Source organism: Esox lucius, chromosome 25 (genome assembly GCF_011004845.1).
Source record: "Esox lucius isolate fEsoLuc1 chromosome 25, fEsoLuc1.pri, whole genome shotgun sequence".
NCBI classification, from domain to species: Eukaryota; Metazoa; Chordata; class Actinopteri; order Esociformes; family Esocidae; genus Esox; species Esox lucius.
This window is the reverse complement of record NC_047593.1, coordinates 21,749,472-21,771,237: the sequence shown is the minus strand read 5'-3', so window position 1 is coordinate 21,771,237 and position 21,766 is coordinate 21,749,472. Positions and strand designations below refer to the sequence as shown.

Below are 21,766 nucleotides of genomic sequence, written 5' to 3'. Positions count from 1 at the left end.
GCCTTGGTCTTGTTTTATTACATGTTGTCATGGTTACAAAGCCTGTCTGTCATTCTCAAACATGGCATGCCAGTCAAATGGCATCCTATTCCCTATATAGTACACTACTTTAACCAGAGCCCTATGGAGAGATGACACCCTATTCCCTATATAGTACACTACTTTAACCAGAGTCCTATGGAGAGATGACACCCTATTCCCTATATAGTACACTACTTTAACCAGAGCCCTATGGAGAGATGACACCCTATTCCCTATATAGTACACTACTTTAACCAGAGTCCTATGGAGAGATGACACCCTATTCCTTATATAGTACACTACTTTAACCAGAGCCCTATGGAGAGATGACACCCTATTCCTTATATAGTACACTACTTTAGACTCATGGGACAGTATAGGGAATAGGACACAATTTGACTTGAATCCATGGAGTTCTACTGGTGAGTGAAGAGTGATTGTGAGTGTTGTAATACCATCTAGATATAATATACTGTTATAAAATAGAATAAATAAAATATAACTTTCTGTCCAAGGGCATGCAAGGCTACCAGATGTGTCACTCTGTTGACTGGTGATATGAACCACGGGCCCACAGAATGCATTGATAACATCCATCAATTAAACCGATTGAAAATACTTGGTCTAATATTAATAGAATAATTTGAATGTTTCTGCATTTCTCCACTTTCATAATGGTTCTCTGCTTTAAGTTATCTCCAACACATTGACGTTTATCATTATGGGGTGTTTAGGATAGACAGACCGTCTGACCCATTATCATTATGGGGTGTTTAGGATAGACAGACCTCTAATCAAAACAATACTGTGTCCCAAATTAGACCTTTTTACCTTAGGCACCAGCTGTCTTCTGGGACCTAGCTACAATAAACATGCATCAGAAAATAAAGATAGCTTATACAGGTGATAAATGCAAGACACACACACACACACACACACACACTGCTCGATTACACAGTATCTTCCTACTGCAACAGAAGTCTTGGTTGAAGGGACAGGCAGGGCATCCATCTCAACAGTCATAAGGTTCTTCTTCTTTTCCACACTCCAGAAATGCACTCCTGGAGGACCAACACTGACATGAACAGGCCAGAGTAACGTATCGAAGACAGAGAAGAAATGGGCGAAGAAGAGAGGCAACAACAAAAAACATTCAAATATAAAACCATTCGGTCCTCCTGATTTTCTCCAAAAACCGGAAGTGGCACAAACTTGTTCCGGGTGAAAGATCACCTCTCGTTTAGACTGTCCTGTCCAGACTAGTTGATTATGGCACAGAGATCAGGTGGAAGTCAACTCAGAAACGATTAACATAATGGATGTGTTTGGATCTAAACAACTGACTGATCTTTAAATAAGCCAGTATAACCCACACTCTTTCCCAGAGCTCAGACTGACAGTATTGATTACTAGCCCTTATAGAGGAGGACGGTGAATGAATGCCTTTTAAATGAGGAAGAAGATACAGCCAGATTCGGATTAAAGCCAGGACAGCAGGGATAACTTATAGTACCATGGGGTCATTAGTGACTACGGGGCGGATTGGAGACTAGAGGAGAGTTGGGGGGTCATTACTGACTAGGGGGGTTTGGGGGGGTCATGAGAGACAACAGGGCAGGTTGGGAGGTCCATGTGGATGTAAAGACTTCATGCACACCGTGAAGACAGAGACAGACAAGCAAGGAACATTAGGTGAAAGTTCACATTCTTATTCTCTCTCCATCATCCTGCTATGTCATGCTTGTTAGTTGTTCAGGCTGGAGGTGGTTCCCTGTGAAAGGGGGGGGGGCATGACTTTACTGGGCTAGAGTTGTTGTTTCCATGGTAACGTGGGTGTAGCATTGTCATGTTATTGGTTCCCCTAGTTAAAATAGGGTGTGCGGTCACAGTCACGTTGGTTTCCGTTGGTTACTGTGTCGTGTCACTGGCTGTGGGCGGTGGCCTCTTCTGTTTGAGGGTGTCTATGAGGGAGAGAACGCCTCTCTTCACACTGGTAGAGACACGCCGGGACACAGAGTCTCCTCCCACAACACCATTACCATGGTTACAGCCACGTGGAGAGGAGGAGCCACAGCTGCAGGAGGGGAGGAGTCTCTGGGATGGAGGGCGGGCCACCAGACACTTCTGATATCTCAACTGGAGGCAGTGAGACAGAAAGAATCTCAACTAGAGGCAGTGAGACAGAAAGAATCTCAACTAGAGGCAGTGAGACAGAAAGAATCTCAACTAGAGGCAGTGAGACAGAAAGAATCTCAACTGGAATTTTGGTCTCAGGTTTTAACAGTTATAATTTCTAAGATGGCTTACTGCACAAACCAACAAGCCAACTTTGGAGTAGATGTTAAATCAAATGTATTTATAAAGCCCTTTTTACATCAGCAGTTGTCACAAAGTGCTTTTACAGTGTTGAATTTCAGTGGCTAAGAAGGCCAACATTTTGGAAGAAACCTAGAGAGGAACCAGGCTCAGAGGGGTGACCAGACCTCTTCTGGCTGTGCCGGGGGAACATATTAAGAGTGCAAATGTTATAAATAGCCAAGAATATTGGTCTGAAGGTGGAATTAAAGAGTAAAGCTCCCAGTATGGGGACAGGGCATTTGGCTGATATCAGCAGAAACAGGATCAAGTGTCTATGTCCAAATACCATCATATTGTGGAATCTAAAGTGATGTTAAAAAATGAAAATGCATGAAAAAATTATGATGGTAATGATAATGTACCTGCATATTATTGATAATGATAATAATAATGTAATGATAATATTAATGGTAATGAAAATGTGATGCATTGGTAACAGTAATGGAAATGATAATAGTCATGTATTGACAATAATAATAGTAATAGTAAGGATAATAGTAACAGCAATGATAATTGTAAGAGTAATGTTAATGATAATTTACAAAATAATGATAATGGTAATAGTGACGGTACTGATAATAATAATGGTAATGATATTTGTAATGATTATGGTAATGACAATTGTAATGATATTGGTAATGATAATTTCAATAGTAATAGTAATGATAATTGTAATGGTAATGATTATGATAATGGTAATGATAATGACACACACACTACACAGCGGCCTCACCATGCAGGCTGCCTGGACGGCTTCCGACACCTGGCCGGCGTTTGGTTCACACCAGAACACGTGGCAGTCGTAGTGACGTCTCCCTCCATCCATGATGAAGGCAAAGGTGTGGACGTCCCTCCCTATACCCATGAACGACAGGAACCGCACTCTGCACTCCACCAGCACCTCCTCCTCTACCTCCTCCTTCTGCTCCTCCTGAGGCACAAGAATGATGTATGTAGAACAGCATTTATTCATATGACGTATGTAGAACAGAATTTATTCATATAAGTGCTTTATATGAATAGATATGTGCTTTATATGAATAAATATAAGTGCTTTATATGAATAAATATAAGCGCTTTATATGAATAAATATAAGCGCTTTATATGAATAGATATGTGCTTTATATGAATAAATATAAGTGCTTTATATGAATAAATATAAGTGTTTTATATGAATAAATATAAGTGCTTTCATATTTGAGTCAAACATGTAAACAGATATGAAAAAAACATGTAATTTGAAGATGACTTATTTTAAACATTTGATATCAAGTCCAAAATGCCAGGTTCCTCATCCTAATGCACGAGAAGATGAGAGGTCACCAAGAGGTCACAGAGGTCACCTGCAGGCTGCTAACGGTAAGAGTAGCGTCCGCCACGTTGAGGTTCACAGCTGTCCACGCCTCTCTGCTGGACGCACCAATCAAACTGTCGACCGCACTGTTCACTATGTCCATGCCTAGAGGTCAGAGGTCGGACACAAACTCTGTTGGTGGGTTGTGTGTCTCCTGACTTGTGTGAGTGTGTGTAACTGTGTGTATGAGACTCACCAACCGGTCGGACCACAGGCATCACACCTAGATAGAGAAGCTGGAACCTCTGAACCAACTCTGTCTTTGGAGTAGGGAACTCTGATGACCACAGACGCACACAGACACACACAGAAACACACAGACGCACACAGACGCACACAGACACACACAGACACACACAGACACAAACAGACACACACAGACACACACAGACACACACAAACACACACAGACACACACAGACACACACAGACACAAACAGACACACACAGACACACACAGACACACACAGACACAAACAGACACACACAGACACACACAAACACACACAGACACACACAGACACACACAGACACACACAGACACACACAGACACAAACAGACACACACAAACACACACAGACACACACAGACACACGGAATAGTAGATAGTATAGTATGGAGTAAAACAGAAAATCACTGAATCAAAATCACTGCAGAGTAGAATACAGTAGAATTTAATAAAGTAGAGTAGAATAGCAGAGGAATATATAGCAGAGTAGAATACAGTAGTATTGAATAAAGTAGAGTAGAATAGCGGAGGAATTTATAGCAGAGTAGAATACAGTAGAATTTAATAAAGTAGAGTAGAATAGCAGATGAATATATAGCAGAGTAGAATACAGAATCATTTAATATAGTAGAGTAGAATAGCAGAGGAATATATAGCAGAGTAGAATACAGTATAATTTAATAAAGTAGAGTAGAATTGCAGAGGAATATATAGCAGAGTAGAATACAGTATAATTTAATAAAGTAGAGTAGAATTGCAGAGGAATATATAGCAGAGTAGACAGGAATACAGTATAGTAGAGCAGAATACAGAACAGAACAACACACTGGAAAATTATACACTTTAGAACAGAATATCATAACAGACTACAGCAAAATATTGTAGATTAGAGTAAAACAATTGAATATTTAAATAATAATTACATGTAATACAGTGAAGTATAATATAGCTTCATAGAATATAGTGATAGAGTTATAAAGTACCTTGTAGTGGTAAGTCTGGTCCTGACTGCATTCTGTCCTGGAGCGCCATGCCTTTGGACAAAGCTTTAGCATGCTTACGCTCTGACATGATCTACAGAGGAAGTGACATTAGTTACTATAACCACTTTAGACTTCTGATATCCATTCAACCTGTGTCTCCAAAACACCAGCAGGTTAGTGTACTGTGCAGTCTGGAGGGATGAGTGTGGAGGTGTTAATGTGGATGGGTTAGTGCAGAGGGGTGTTTGAGTAGGGGTTAGTGCGGAAGGGTGAGTGTGGAAGGGTTAATGCAGAAGGGTGAGTGTGGAAGGGTGAGTGTGGAGGGATGAGTGAGTAGGGGTTAGTGTGGATGGGTTAGTGTAGAGGGGTGTTTGAGTAGGGGTTAGTGCGGAAGGGTGAGTGTGGAAGAGTTAATGCAGAAGGGGTAAGTGAGTAGGGTTAGTGTGGAGGGGTAAGTGAGTAGAGGTTAGTGTGGAGGGGTTAGTATGGAGGGGTAAATGAGTAGGATTTAGTGTGTAGGGGTTAGTATGGAGGGGTAAGTGAGTAGGGGTTAGTGTGGAGGGATTAGTATGGAGGGGTAACTGAGTAGGGGTTAGTGCAGAAGGGTCAGTATGGAGGGGTTAGTGTGTATGTTCCTGACCTTAGAGCAGATTAGATGCAAACTGGTAGCGATTGCTTTTGCTGGAGTGTCACAACGGAACACATGACACTTCAAAACCCTCGTGTCCTTATCCCGGGCCACATACGCAAAGTCCCTGAGGAGAGGGGAGGAGAGGATAGGGGAGGAGAGGGGAGGAGAGGGGAGGAGAGGGGAAGAGAGGAGAGGAGAGGAGAGGAGAGGAGAGGGGAGGAGAGGAGAGGAGAGGGGAGGAGAGGGGAGGAGAGGAGAGGGGAAGAGAGGAGAGGGGAGGAGAGGAGAGGAGAGGGGAGGAGAGGAGGGGAGAGGGGAGGAGAGGAGAGGGGAAGAGAGGAGAGGAGGGAAGAAGAAGACAGGAAAGTGTGTGAGTCTTTAAATACAGTGGTCACATGGACAGATGACCTGACCTTTACAAGACAACAGAAAGAGACAGTGACTGGGGCTTCTGCCTCCGAAAGCAGAGACACACACTTTTCCATCACAGTCTTAGCTACAGGGACAGAAGCTTCCCATTGGCCAGGATACTGTCTGACCTTTACCTTTATCATTCACACTGGTCGACCAAATAATACCAGTGTTGAGTTTTAAGAAGTTGCTTTTTATTTAATCTAATTAAAAAAATTGTGTGAAACTGTATGATAGATATTCACAGAAGGAAAGGTAGAAATGAGAGGGGGAGGAGTGAGAACATGGTTTTACCTTTCTCTGTCCAATGCCGCAAGAGAGAAAGGAAGACAGTTATTGAAGAGAGACCACACACACACACACACACACACAAACACACTGCTCTGGTTCAAAGGTCATGGACAGACTAGAGGGTTCTGTAACACTCAGGGCGGCCAACCTGGACATCTATCCTCCTATAGGTATATTTCTGAATCCCTCTTTGAAAACATTTAATTTCTGGCTTTGGTTGTCATGGTGACTCACCTGCCATTGTCACGACCAACGCCCCAGACACGGATGCTTGCTATTGGCTGAGAGTGAAGAGTGCTGTGGTCCATTGGATCAACCAGATTCAACATGTTGTTTTCCAGCACCAGAAACATGTCCTTACCCTGCACACACACACACACACACACATACACACACACACACACACATATACACGCACACACATATATATACACACACACACACATATACACACACACACACATATGCATAAACACACACACATATACACACACACACATATATATACACACACACATACACATATACACACACACATATACACATACACACACACATGCACACACATGTATACACACAGACCAACACACACATACACACACACACACACATACACACACACACATGCACACACACACAGTTGTATTTTTACCAGTTGTATTTGTAGAAAACAACTGGTAAAATAACTAAAAAAAGATGCATTGAAAACAAATAATGCAAAGAAAACCAATTCATATTAATTTTTCAATATACATATACACTCACCTATAGGATTATTAGGAACACCATACTAATACTGTGTTTGACCCCCTTTCGCCTTCAGAACTGCCTTAATTCTATGTGGCATTGATTCAACAAGGTGCTGAAAGCATTCTTTAGAAATGTTGGCCCATATTGATAGGATAACATCTTGCAGTTGATGGAGATTTGTGGGATGCACATCCAGGGCACGAAGCTCCCGTTCCATCACATCCCAAAGATGCTCTATTGGGTTGAGATCTGGTGACTGTGGGGGCCATTTCAGTACAGTGAACTCATTGTCATGTTCAAGAAACCAATTTGAAATGATTCGAGCTTTGTGACATGGTGCATTATCCTGCTGAAAGTAGCCATCAGAGGATGGGTACATGGTGGTCATAAAGGGATGGACATGGTCAGAAACAATGCTCAGGTAGGCTGTGGCATTTAAACCATGCCCAATTGGCACTAATGGGCCTAAAGTGTGCCAAGAAAACATCCCCCACACCATTACACCACCACCACCAGCCTGCACAGTGGTAACAAGGCATGATGGATCCATGTTCTCATTCTGTTTACGCCAAATTCTGACTCTACCATCTGAATGTCTCAACAGAAATCGAGACTCATCAGACCAGGCCACATTCTTCCAGTCTTCAACTGTCCAATTTTGGTGAGCTTGTGCAAATTGTAGCCTCTTTTTCCTATTTGTAGTGGAGATGAGTGGTACCCGGTGGGGTCTTCTGCTGTTGTAGCCCATCCGCCTCAAGGTTGTGGGTGTTGTGGCTTCACAAATGCTTTGCTGCATACCTCGGTTGTAACGAGTGGTTATTTCAGTTGCTCTTCTATCAGCTTGAATCAGTCGGCCCATTCTCCTCTGACCTCTAGCATCAACAAGGCATTTTCGCCCACAGGACTGCCGCATACTGGATGTTTTTCTCTTTTCACACCATTCTTTGTAAACCCTAGAAATGGTTGTGCGTGAAAATTCCAGTAACTGAGCAGATTGTGAAATACTCAGAATGGCCCGTCTGGCACCAACAACCATGCCACGCTCAAAATTGCTTAAATCACCTTTCTTTCCCAATCTGACATTCAGTTTGGAGTTCAGGAGATTGTCTTGACCAGGACCACAACCATAAATGCATTGAAGCAACTGCCATGTGATTGGTTGATTAGATAATTGCATTAATGAGAAATTGAACAGGTGTTCCTAATAATCCTTTAGGTGAGTGTACAATTCCAAAAAAGTTGGGACACTGTACAAATTGTGAGTAAAAAAGGAACGGAATAATTTACAAATCTCATAGACTTATATTTAATTCACAAAAGAATATAGATAACATATTGAATGTTGAAAGTGAGACATTTTGTAATGTCATGCCAAATATTGGATCATTTTGGATTTCATGAGAGCTACACATTCCAAAAGAGTTGGGACAGGTAGCAATAAGAGGCCGGAAAAGTTAAATGTACAGATAAGGAAAAGCTGGAGGACCAATTTGCAACTCTTTATGTCAATTGGCAACATGATTGGACATAAAAAGAGTCACTCAGAGTGGCAGTGTCTCTCAGAAGTCAAGATGGGCAGAGGATCACCAATTCCCCCAAAACAGATCTTTCACCCATAGAAAACATTTGGCGACAGTTGTGCAACTAGAAGCCTGTATTAGACAAGAATGGGAAAAGATTCCTATTCATAAACTTGAGCAACTTGTCTCCTCAGTCCCCAGACGTTTGCAGTCTGTTATAAAAAGAAGAGGGGATGCCACACAATGGTAAACATGACCTTGTCCCAACTTTTTTGAGATGTGTTGATGCCATGAAATTTAAAATAATTTTTCCCTTCAAGTGATACATTTTCTCAGTTTAAACATTGATATGTGTTGTATGTTGTATTGTTGTATTCTGAATAAAAAATTTGAAATTTGAAACTTCCACATCACTGCATTCTGTTTTTATTCACAATTGTACAGTGTCCCAACTTTTTTGGAATCGGGTTTGTATATATATATATATATATATATATACACACACACGCACACGTGTATTTACATATAGATACATACATATCCTTGCACACACACACACAGAGACACGTTATGCCTGGATATTGGCTTGATGGTGATGGACAGAAAGATCATGATGCAGAGAGCTCTTTGTCTCACCTCTCCCCAGATGCCAATAGAGTCTCTGATGTCATTCTTACAGTAGGACAGCTGTCGGATACAGTTGTTAACGGCAACACTACTCTTCCCTGGCGACAGATCCTCTTCTGCCATCTCAACCCAGCCCAGAGACCGCACAGCAAAACACTACACACATTTTCACAGAGACACACATTTTCACACAGTGACACACTTTTTTCACAAAGAGACATCAACCTCAGTACTAGACCCCAGACTCTAACCAGTACTAGACCCCAGACTCTAACCAGTACTAGACCCCAGACTCTAACCAGTACTAGACCCCAGACTCTAACCAGTACTAGACTCCAGACTCCACCCAGTACTAGACCCAGGGGCACCTGAAGGACTGTCCATGCAGCATATTATAGGTAGAACTCAGTCTGTCCACAGAGGGACAGTGTAAGTTTAGTTCTCACCTTGGCCTCCGGGTTTCTGTTAACACTGTTAGGGTCCTCTTCCAAAAGCAGAGGAGTCCTGGGGTAGTTAGGATAGAAGGGGGGAGGGGGCAATGAAATCAATGTGTCATTGGGCATCACTTCATCCTCATGGCTGAAGAAATTCAGCCAAGAAAGTCATTTTAGAGAAATTCATGTTGAGGCAGGTTTGTTGACTGGGACACATTTTCGTTTGCAGCAAAACACAGGGAGTGAGGAGGTTTCACTGCCTTGCCAGCTCAGGGACTCCATCTAACAACCTTTTGGTTACTGGTCAGATCCTCTAACTGCCATCTCCCAACCTGGTAGGCCTGCATGTTACCGTAGTTTTAGCGATGCGTATCGGAGTGTAGCTCCCTCAAACTCCTTCAGGCTGGGGTCAGGGTTGACTATGGCAGCCTCTAGATCCTGGCGCACAAATAGGACATCATCACATACATTAGCCAGCAACATTCTGCAACTTTAACAACCTGACAGACAATAGAGCAAGCTGGAGGGATGGACAAATATCACACGTTATGACAGAGTACAGCGTAAAATGAAGGAACTATGGTTGAGTTAGGGTTGCATAGTGGTTGTGTTTGAGTTAGGGTTGTGGTTGTGTTTGTGTTAGGGATGTGTTGTGTTTGAGTTAGGGTTGTGTTGCAGTTGTGTTTAAGGTTGTGGTTGTGTTTGAGTTAGGGTTGTGTTGTGGTTGTGTTTGAGTTAGGGTTGTGTTGCAGTTGTGTTTAAGGTTGTGGTTGTGTTTGTGTTAGGGTTGTGTAGTGGTTGTGTTTGAGTTACGGTTGTGCTGTGGTTGTATTTGTAGGTACTGGCCTTCCAAACCTCACTGTCAATCTTTCTTCCATTTACAGGTCCAATATCACCACACACCTGCTTCTACACAAAGTAAACAGATCAAAACCAACATTATTTCCACCATACTCACATCATCAAAGACAGAAATATATATACATATAGACATTTTCACTTAGGGGTGTACTCACTTTTGTTGCCAGCGTTTTAGACATTAATGGCTATGTGTTGTGATATTTTTAGGGGACAGCAAATTTACACTGTTATACAAGCTGTACACTCACTACTTTACATTGTAGCAAACTGTCATTTCTTCAGTGTTGTCACATGAAAAGAAACAATCAAATATTTGTAAGAATGTGAGGGGTGTACTCACTTTTGTGAGATACTGTATACATACAGTTGTATAAAAAAGTTTGGGCACCCCTGACAATTTCCATTATATATTTATAAATAATTGGGTGTTTGGATCAGCAATTTCATTTTGATCTATCAAATAACTGATGGACACAGTAATATTTCAGTAGTGAAATTAGGTTTATTGGAAGAACAGAAAATGTGCAATATGCATAAAAAGGAAATTAGGTGCATACATTTGGGCATCGCAACTGAAAAAACACATCAATATTTAGTAGAGCCTCCTTTTGCAAAAATAACAGCCTCTAGACGCTTCCAATAGCCTCTAATGTCTGGATTCTGGATGAAGGTATTTTGGACCATTCCTCCTTACAAAACATCTGCAGTTCAATTAGGTTTGATGGTTGCCGAGCATGAACAGCCCGCTTCAAATCATCCCACAGATTCTCAATGATATTCAGGTCTGGGGACTGGGATGGCCATTCCAGAACATTGCACTTGTTCCTCTCCATAAATGCCCGGGTAGATTTTGAGCAGTGTTTTGGGTCGTTGTCTTGTTGAAATATCCAGCCCCGGCGTAACTTCAACTTTGTGACTGATTCTTCAACATTATTCTCAATAATCTGTTGATATTGAGTGGAATCCATTCGACCCTCAACTTTAACAAGATTCCCAGTACCGGCACTGCCTACACAGCCCCACAGCATGATGGAAACTCCACCAAGTTTTACTGTGGTTAGCAAGTGTTTTTCTTGCATAACACCCCATGCATAACACCCCTTGTTATGACCAAATAACTCAATCTTTGTTTCATCAGTCCACAGCACCTTATTCCAAAATGAAGTTGGCTTGTCCAAATGTGCATTTGCATACCTCAAGCGACTCTGTTTGTGGCATGTGTGCAGAAAAGGCTTCTTCTGCATCACTCTCCCGTACAGCTTCTTGTGCAAAGTAATCTGAATTGTTGAACGATGCACAGTGACACCATCTGCAGCAAGATGATGTTGTAGGTCTTTGGAGGTGGTCTGTGGGCTGTTTTTTTTTGTTCTCACCATCCTTCGTATAGAGGTATAGGGGTATAGGGGCATAAAGGTATAGGGGCATAGAGGTATAGAGGTATAGGGGCATAGAGGTATAGGGGCATAGAGGTATAGAGGTATAGGGGTATAGAGGTATAGGGGCATGGAGGTATAGAGGTATAGGGGTATAGAGGTATAGGGGTATAGAGGTATAGGGGTATAGGGGCATAGAGGTATAAAGGTATAGGGGTATAGAGGTATAGGGGCATAGAGGTATAGAGGTATAGAGGTATAGGGGTATAGAGGTATAGGGGCATAGAGGTATAAAGGTATAGGGGTATAGAGGTATAGGGGCATAGAGTTATAGAGGTATAGAGGTATAGGAGTATAGAGGTATAGGGGCATAGAGGTATAGAGGTATAGGGGTATAGGGGTATAGAGGTATAGGGGTATAGAGGTATAGGGGCATAGAGGTATAAAGGTATAGGGGTATAGAGGTATAGGGGCATAGAGGTATAGAGGTATAGAGGTATAGGGGTATAGAGGCATAGAGGTATAGAGGTATAGAGGTATAGAGGTATAGGGGTATAGAGGTATAGAGGTATAGGAGTATAGGGGCATAGAGGTATAGGGGTATAGAGGTATAGGGGTATAGAGGTATAGGGGTATAGAGGTATAGAGGTATAGGGGCATAGAGGTATAGGGGTATAGAGGTATAGAGGTATAGGGGCATAGAGGTATAGGGGCATAGAGGTATAGAGGTATAGGGGTATAGAGGTATAGGCGCATGGAGGTATAGAGGTATAGGGGTATAGAGGTATAGGGGTATAGAGGTATAGGGGTATAGGGGCATAGAGGTATAAAGCTATAGGGGTATAGAGGTATAGGGGCATAGAGGTATAGAGGTATAGAGGTATAGGGGTATAGAGGTATAGGGGCATAGAGGTATAAAGGTATAGGGGTATAGAGGTATAGAGGTATAGAGGTATAGGAGTATAGGGGCATAGAGGTATAGAGGTATAGGAGTATAGGGGCATAGAGGTATAGAGGTATAGAGGTATAGAGGTATAGAGGTATAGGAGTATAGGGGCATAGAGGTATAGAGGTATAGGAGTATAGGGGCATAGAGGTATAGGGGTATAGAGGTATAGAGGTATAGAGGTATAGGGGTATAGAGGTATAGTGGTATAGAGGTATAGAGGTATAGGGGTATAGAGGTATAGGGGTATAGAGGTATAGAGGTATAGGGGTATAGAGGTATAGAGGTATAGGGGTATAGAGGTATAGGGGTATAGAGGTATAGGGGTATAGAGGTATAGAGGTATAGAGGTATAGGGGTATAGGGGTATTTGAGGTATAGGAGTTAGAGTAATACCTTGTCATCATCTTCGATATGAGGTTCAGAATGGCCAGGTTCAACCTCTACAGAGGAAGAGCGAGGCTGAAGACAGACAGAGAGAGGCAGATAAAAAGAGAGACAAAGAGAGAGACAGAGAAAGACAGACAGAGAGAGAGACAAAGAGAGAGACAGACAGAGAGACAAAGAGAGAGACAGAGAGAGGCAGGAAGTTAGCCAATGTCTATTATTTCCATTCACTAGGAGTAAAGTTCTGCTGAAACAATCCTAAACATTTGCAGGGCTGTGAGAAGACAATAGGGAAAGCGAAACTTACAAAGTAGCAGCTGTTAACGAATCCGCCTGAGGGAAGACTGGAGTGGGCGGAGAGTGGGAGGGGCTCCAGCAAACTGTCAGAGGTGGTGCTGCCAGACCGGGGAGACAATCCTTCGTACAACTCACCCTAGATACACACACACACACGCACACACGCGCGCCCACACACGCATGTGCGCACACACACACACACACACACACACATGCACAAACATACGTGAACACGCGCACACACATTATGCTTTAATTCAAGCCTCTGTTCTGGAGGTGACAGCGGTGGAGAGATCCCTGTGTCTAGTACAACAGCTACTTGTTCATTTGTTCATGATTTTAATGATGAAGAAAAGTGTCCTTTTAATGACCGGTATGTGACAGGTCTCTCAGGACACAGCAGTCTGCTAAAATTACCAAAATGCAATAAATGAGCTGCACCTGGTATTCTGGCAGTGTGTCTGGTACTGGGGAGGTGGAGCCATCGTCTCTGGGTGAAGGGTGTCTGGGTGCTGGCATCTCCCACTGAGTGGCTCCACTAGGAATATGCCAGTAGTAGATACCAGCCTTGTCTGTGATCCTCTTCCATCCTGGAGGAAGCTCTGCCTCTGCCGAACAGCCCGGATCACTGCAGAAGTCTAACATACACACACACACACACAAATGTTACACATATGCTAGGCAGTAGGTCTAACGTTACACATATGCTAGGCAGTAGGTCTAACGTTACACACATACTAGGCAATAGGTCTAACATTACACATATGCTAGGCAGTAGGTCTAACGTTACACATATACTAGGCAATAGGTCTAACGTTACACATATGCTAGGCAGTAGGTATAACGTTACACATATGCTAGGCAGTAGGTCTAACGTTACACATATACTAGGCAATAGGTCTAACGTTACACATATGCTAGGCAGTAGGTATAACGTTACACATATGCTAGGCAGAAGGTCAAACTTTACACATATGCTAGGCAGTAGGTCTAATGTTACACATATGCTAGGCAGTAGGTCTAACTTTACACATATGCTAGGCGAGTAGGTCTAACGTTTAACACATGCTAGCTAGCTAAAGAACAAACAGCCTGTTTGAATATTTGTGTCAAACCTTTTTAAAATAAATAATCAGTCTTCCAAACATATACAGCCATCATAACCCTACACAGGTGTGTTTGGGCCTGTGAACAGTCATAAATGTGAAATGAGGCATTATTAGGCTTCCTAGCAGCTAGGAGTCTGTGTTTTATTGTAATGATGACATATGAGCTGCCTATCAACATGACCTGGGGGCTGATATAACCCTGGCTGCCAGTAGCACACACACACAATGCCAACATAGGGTGTGTGTCTTAACAGAAGAAAGGGGGGCTAAGCAGCAAAGCATTATGGGATCTCAACTATCACTGAAAATAGAAAATAGGTCACAGTAAAGGATGTTTGCCTGCGTGTGTGTGTGTGTGTGTGTAAAGCTTTCTGAGAGACAAAGTGAGATAGGTAAAGGAACAGATTTCTTTGCTGTTCTGGCTCACATCTTTGTGCAGTAAATCACTGAACTAGCCAAAGCTAGCATTTAGCTAGCATTCATCAGCCTATATTAGCATTCAGCTAGCATTTCTTTGCCTTAGTTAATATTCAGCTAGCATACAATAGCCTCAGCTAGCATTCAGCTAGAATTTACCCTAATAAAGACAGATTTGCATACAAACAGTTACTAGCAGCTACCGATACTAGCAGAGACAGCGGTCAGCCTGTGCCAGTATGTGTCTCCATTCCACAACAGTACAGAAGAGAGCACAGCTGAAAACACACACAAACATCCTTACTCTGCTGCACACAGACACTGACAAAAGTTCACAGGAACAGAGACCCAAAGTTTTAATCTCTGCAACCATTGTACATCCCCTGGTTACGCACATTTCAGTATCACCATGCCAATCAGCAGCTCATCACGGTAGGTGAGTGGGTACCTACCATCATAGTTGATAATCACTATAGCCAGCATGTAGTCTTTACCTAGCATCATGCTCAGTACAGCTGGCTAGCTACTACCTAGACACTGTCTAGCCCTTAGAGACAGTCAGGAGAGAGGAAGACAGGAGAGAGTGAGGAGAGGAAAAGCTGTATGTATCTCCTGCAGCTGTGTCTGCTGGAGAATAAACTAAATCAACTGTTTCTTCCTGTCCTGCTCTCAAGAGGAATCTGTTTTCTTCCTTCCTTCTCTCCTTCCAGGCACATTCAAAGCTACACCGTTGTTGTAGCAACCCCTCAGACTGTCTGTTATGGTTTGACCTAACAGCATGCCGTCACAGAGGCGAGGGGGAGAGAGAGAGGGGGGGGGGGGGGTGGAGAGAGAGAGAGACGGATGAAGAAAGACAGAGTGAGCAAGAGAGTCCGATAGAGAGAGACAGAGATATGAATAAAGACAACTCCCAAGGGCATTCCCATGGACAGTCCCAAGGGCATTCCCATGGACAGTCCCAAGGGCATTCCCAAGGGCATTCCCACGGACAGTCCCAAGGGCATTCCCAAGGGCATTCCCACGGACAGTCCCAAGGGCATTCCCAAGGGCATTCCCACGGACAGTCCCAAGGGCATTCCCAAGGGCATTCCCACGGACAGTCCCAAGGGCATGTAGTAGAACGGGAACAACTTCAGTTTAGTTCAAGTCTGTTTAATATCTACATACATCAGTAATTTAGCAAACACTCTGATCCAAAGGGACTAGAGTTGGTAACTGCACCTTAATGAAGTAGCTATGGCCAAGTCAGTGCCAGAAAGAAGACAGTTTTGAAAACTTTTCAGGTGTTTTCTGAAAGTGAGCAGGGACTCTCCCAGCTTTAAAGCGAACCTGGTTCCACCACTGAGGAGGAGCTGCCCTCCAGTAGGTGTGGGACGACCTAGAGACCTGAGGTGGCAGGACAGGGAAGAGGCCTGACTGGGCAGGCGCTGCCCTCCAGTAGGTGGGGGACGACCAAGAGATCTGAGGTGGCAGGACAGGGAAGAGGCCTGACTAGGCAGAAGCTGCCTGAGATTGTGCGTGAGGTTGAGAGGTTCCGACTAGAGATAGTCGGGATCACCTCTACGCACGGCTTGGTCTCTGGAACCACACTCCTTGAGAGAGGATGGACTCTTCACCACTCTGGAGTTGCCCATGGTGAGAGGCGGCGGGCTGGTGTGGGTTTGCTTATAGTCCCCAGCTCTGCCGCCATGTGTTGGAGTTTACCCCGGTGAACGAGAGGTTCGTTTCCCTATGCCTACGGGTCGGGGATAGGTCTCTCACTGTTGTTTGTGCCTACGGGCCGAACGGCATTGCAGAGTACCCAACCTTCTTGGAGTCTCTGGGAGGGGTGCTGGAAAGTGCTCCGACTGGGGACTCCATCGTTTTACTGGGGGACTTCAACGCCCACGTGGCCAACGACAGTGACACCTGGAGGGCCGTGATTGGGAGGAACGGCCCCCCTGATCTGAACCTGAGTGGTGTTCAGTTATTGGACTTCTGTGCTAGTCACAGTTTGTCCATAACGAACACCATGTTCAAGCATAAGGGTGTCCATCAGTGCACGTGGCACCAGGACACCCTAGGCCGTAGGTCGATGATCGACTTTGTTGTCGTTTCATCTGACCTGCGGCCGTATGTCTTGGACACTCTGGTAAAGAGAGGGGCAGAGCTGTCAACTGATCACCACCTGAGTTGGATCCGATGGCGGGGGAGGAAGCTGGACAGACTCGGCAGACCCAAGCTTACTGTAAGGGAGGCTGGAGATATTGAGTCCGAGTGGACCATGTTCTCCACCTCCATTGTCGAGCTGTGGCCTTAAGGTCTCCGGTGCCTGTCGAGGCGGCAATCCCCGAACCCGGTGGTGGACACCGGAAGTAAGGGATGCCGTCAAGCTATCAGGCCTGGTTGACTTGTGGGACTCCTGAGGCAGCTGACGGGTACCGGCAGGCCAAGCGGACTGCAGCCCGGGTGGTTGTGGAGGCAAAAACACGGGCCTGGGAGGAGTTCGGTGAGGCCATGGAGAAGGACTATCGGCTGGCCTCGAAGAGATTCTGGCAAACCGTCCGGCGCCTCAGGAGAGGGAAACAGTGCCCTACCAACGCTGTTTACAGTGGAGGTGGGCAGCTGTTGACCTCAATTGGGGATGTCGTCGGGCTGAGGGCTCAGAGGTGGACTCGTCCATCACCCGGGCTGAAGTCACTGAGGTAGTCAAGAAACTCCTCGGTGGCAAGGCACCGGGGGTGGATGAGATCCACCCTGAGTACCTCAAGTCTCTGGATGTTGTGGGGCTGTCTTGGTTGACACGCCCCTGCAGCATCGCGTGGCGGTCGGGGACAGTGCCTCTGGGATGGCAGACCGGGGTGGTGGTCCCTCTCTTTAAGAAGGGGGACTGGAGGGTGTGTTCCAACTACAGGGGGATCACACTTCTCAGCCTCCCCGGGAAAGTCTATGCCAAGGTTCTGTAGAGGAGAATATGGCCGATAGTAGAACCTCGGATTCAGGAGGAACAGTGTGGTTTTCGTCCGGGCCATGGAACACTGGACCAGCTTTATACCCTCTACAGGGTGATGGAGGGTTCATGGGAGTTTGCCCAACCAATCCACATGTGTTTTGTGGATTTGGAGAAGGCCTTCGACTGTGTCCCTCGCGGCATCCTGTGGAGGGTGCTTCAGGAGTATGGGGTCCTGGGTCCTTTGCTAAGGGCTGTCAGGTCCCTGTACGACCAGAGCAGGAGCTTGGTTCGCATTGCCGGCAGTAAGTCAGACATGTTCCCAGTGCATGTTGGACTCCGGCAGGGCTGCCCTTTGTCGCCGGTTCTGTTAGTCATTTTTATGGGCAGAATTTATAGGCGCAGCCAGGGGCCGGAGGGTGTCAGTTTTGGGGACCACACGATTTCGTCTCTGCTCTTTGCGGATGATGTTGTCGTGTTGTCCCCTTCAAACCAGGACCTTCAGCATGCACTGGGACGGTTTGCAGCCGAGTATGAAGCGGTTGGGATGAAAATCAGTACCTCCAAATCTGAGGCCATGGTTCTCAGTCGGAAAAGGATGGCTTGCCCACTTCTGGTTGGTGGAGAGTGCCTGCCTCAAGTGGAGGAGTTTAAGTATCTAGGGGTCTTGTTCACGAGTGAGGGAAGGATGGAACGGGAGATTGACAGACGGATCGGTGCAGCTTCTGCAGTAATGCGGTCGATGTATCGGTCTGTCGTGGTGAAGAAAGAGCTGAGCCGCAAGGCGAAGCTCTCGATTTACCGGTCAATCTACGTTCCTACTCTCACCTATGGTCATGAGCTTTGGGTCATGACCGAAAGGACAAGATCCCGGATAAAGGCGGCCGAAAATGAGCTTTCTCCGCAGGGTGGCTGGGCGATCCCTTAGAGATAGGGTGAGAAGCTCGGTCACCCGGGAGGAGCTCAGAGTAGAGCCGCTGCTCCTCCACATTGAGAGGAGTCAGCTGAGGTGGCTTGGGCATCTGTTACGGATGCCTCCTGGACGCCTTCCCGGGAAGGTGTTCCGGGCCCGTCCCACCGGGAGGAGACCCCGGGGAAGACCTAGGACACGCTGGAGGGACTATGTCTCCCGGCTGGCCTGGGAACGCCTCGGTGTCCCCCCGGAAGAGCTAGAGGAAGTGTCTGGGGAGAGGGAAGTCTGGGCATCTCTGCTTAGACTGCTGCCCCCGCGACCCGGCCCCGGATTAGCGAAAGAAGATGAATGAATGAATGAATGAACAATGATTTGAACTTTTTTGTCTACAGGTTACCCTGTTGACACTTTTTATTATTATTACTTTTATGTTATATTGTAATTAAACAATTTCCATTTAGACAGTGCAATAAAGAGAGAGAGTGGGATAGAAAGAGGCTGAGAGAGAGGAAAAGAGAGTAAGAGAGAGAGAGAGAGAGGAAAATAGAGAGAAAGAGAGAGAGAGGAAAAGAGAGAGAAAGAGAGGGAGTGTTAGGAAAACTTTGTGGGAACCTGTAACTTAACCCTGATCAAATCCATGTTCCCTATCCCTTAGCCCTAAACCTAACCCTAACCTAAACCAAACCTTAACCCAATAACCCGTAATGCCTAAACCTAAAAGCAAGCGCAACTCTAAAACAGCATAATTGTACATTTTTCCCTAAAGGCCTACCGGGGTACAGCGGTGGGGTACACTCCTCAGACAGGTCAGTCCATCCTGAGTCATCATCATCATCATCATCATCACCTGGAGTGACTACACCACAGTCTGTCCACATCCCAGCACACTCCTTCATCACCGGAGAGGAGGATGAGGAGGAGTACGAGGCCAGAGGGAAGAGGGGGCTGTGTGTGGAGGTAGGAAGAGGACATGGAGAGTCTTCAACCAATTTGAGAAACGTGAGGCTGGAGAAGAGGTCTGGGTCATTGAATTGACCTTTGACCCAGTCCTCATCCATACTCTCACTCTTCATCATTAGAGGTCTCTTGTCTTCCTCATATCTTTCCTCGCTGTCTTCCTTATCTCCTTCCTTATCTCCTTCCTCATCTCCTTCCTCCTCCTCCATCTTTTCCTCCTCTATTTCTTCTTCAATCTCCTTCTCTTCTTCCTCCATTTTCTTTTCTTCCTCTTCTTCCTCCTCCTTCTCCACCTCCTCCTCTTGCTCCTCAATCTCCTTCTCCTCTTCCCCAACTTTGTCCTTCTCCATTTCCTTCTCAAACAGGACACTGATGTCATCCCAGTCGTCGGCGTCTCTGTTCACATCCATTTTTAGGTGGATGTCGGTTTTCACATTGTAGAGTGGATCTGCTCTGGTGATGTCACTGATGTTCGTGTTGTGGACCTCAGTTGAGCCACGGTCAGAGGTTGAGTTCTCGTTGTGGTCTTGCTGCTCTGCTGCTTTGCGCAGGGCATTGACCCCATTCTTGGTCAGTTTGGGGTTGTTACATGATGATGAAGGTGTTGTTCCATCTCCCAGGCCCATGGCACTCTGGATGCTGGTCAGAGCGTACTTCTTACGACACTTAGGAGGCGTGGTCAACCCCTGCCTGGGGACATTGTGGTTGTGGGAGGAGTTAAGGCTGAGAGAGGCAGGAGGAGTCACAGCAGGGCTACTCCTATTGGCCACGTCAACTGACATCATGGTCATCAAAGAGGCGAGGCCAATTATCTGTAAAACATATTTTTTTATGACAGAGAATTCAGTCATGATTGGCCCTGCAGATAGCAGCCAGGAAACATACAGGTTCACTTCCTACCTGAAGGCTAAGGATTTGGGGTTGCTCCAGGGTGGTGTGCCTCCATGCTTGAGTTCTCAGCCAATTACACTTTCTCCAGTCACAGAAAGAGCTGTTCTGCTTCAGTCAATCAGAGGGCTTTTCCAGGGAGCTGGCTTCACCCTGCAGGAAACATAGTTTAATGAAGTATACACACACGTACACACACACACAGACACACACACAGACATACACACACATGTACACACACACACACAGACACACACACACAGACATACACACACATGTACACACACACACACACACACGTACACACACACATACATGCACACACACACACAGACATACACTCAGTGAGTAAAAACCTAAGTCATTCAGACCACACACACACACTCAGACATACACACACACACAAGGGAAGGTAATAAGAGCCTGGATGTGACTCTATTGTGACACTATGTGACATTTAACCCCTGAACTTCTGGCCAATTTCAGCTTTGTGTTTCCAACAACTCACACAAGCCAAAGCGTGTGTGTTTGTATGTGTGTCATGTCATCTGGTTCAAGCTAGAGTGAAAAGAGCAGCTGTGGGCACTAAAGGGGGGGGGGGGGTCCCATAAAATACAGTCTTCATTGATGGAGGAGAAACGTAGAGCTGGAAGTTCCAATCCTGTCCCATGAAAACAGCCAGTCAGCCATGCGGTCTTGACTAACAGAGCTGGCTGACAGACATACTGATTGACTGAGCAAAACAAGTAACCTAAACAACTTTGAGAGTGGTTTGACAGACTTTTGACCAGTTTTTGTATCTTAGAAAAGCACTGACAGACTTTTAATGAACAAAATTGTCTTGGGTTTACAGCCTAAACAGGCAGCCTGCATCGATCCTTTTGATGGCAACAGCTTGTTGATGACAAACTCAAGGAGAATGTCAACAATCATGAAAACTAACATGCAGGCCACAAACAGGAAAATAATTCCAAAACAACAATGTTGTGTTGAACACCATCCTGGAAGACAGCTGTCCTGGCCAATCCTGTCACTGATGGGAAACGGCACCAGACAAATATACCGGGAAAGGGGAAGG

At 45.1% G+C, this 21,766-nt stretch overlaps 1 protein-coding gene across 4 annotated transcripts; it reads right to left on the bottom strand.

Moving 5' to 3' along the window:
• Window positions 1-293: 293 nt before the first annotated feature.
• apbb2b (amyloid beta (A4) precursor protein-binding, family B, member 2b) lies at window positions 294-20,016 on the bottom strand. Of its 4 annotated transcripts, none has more exons than XM_020043713.3 (16): window positions 19,616-20,016; window positions 13,917-14,113; window positions 13,486-13,611; window positions 13,188-13,253; window positions 10,458-10,520; window positions 9,964-10,049; window positions 9,624-9,681; window positions 9,187-9,333; window positions 6,515-6,642; window positions 6,284-6,289; window positions 5,588-5,702; window positions 4,948-5,038; window positions 3,931-4,011; window positions 3,724-3,839; window positions 3,113-3,310; window positions 294-2,157 (listed from the first exon to the last, which is right to left on the bottom strand). In XM_020043713.3, exons 1-16 carry the CDS (start codon window positions 20,007-20,009, stop codon window positions 1,930-1,932), a joined length of 2,100 nt encoding a protein of 699 aa, XP_019899272.2. In that variant the 5' UTR covers window positions 20,010-20,016; the 3' UTR covers window positions 294-1,929. The 4 variants fall into 4 exon arrangements, with proteins under 4 accessions (XP_019899272.2, XP_019899273.2, XP_019899274.1 ...); XM_020043714.3 differs by having other exon boundaries at window positions 10,467-10,520; XM_020043715.3 differs by lacking the exon at window positions 19,616-20,016 and adding an exon at window positions 15,454-15,672.
• Window positions 20,017-21,766: the final 1,750 nt, after the last annotated feature.

Bases quoted from the DNA above. Each gene is read 5' to 3' on its own strand.
- apbb2b (XM_020043713.3), bottom strand. From the start codon at position 20,009: ATGGAGGAGGAGGAAGGAGATGAGGAAGGAGATAAGGAAGGAGATAAG. The intron at 13,254-13,485 runs GTAAGTTTCGCT...GTCTGTCTTCAG, and splicing joins TCGTTAACAGCTGCTACTTT to CCTCGCTCTTCCTCTGTAGA. The intron at 9,334-9,623 runs GTGAGAACTAAA...AAATGTGTGTAG, and splicing joins ACAGAAACCCGGAGGCCAAG to TGTTTTGCTGTGCGGTCTCT.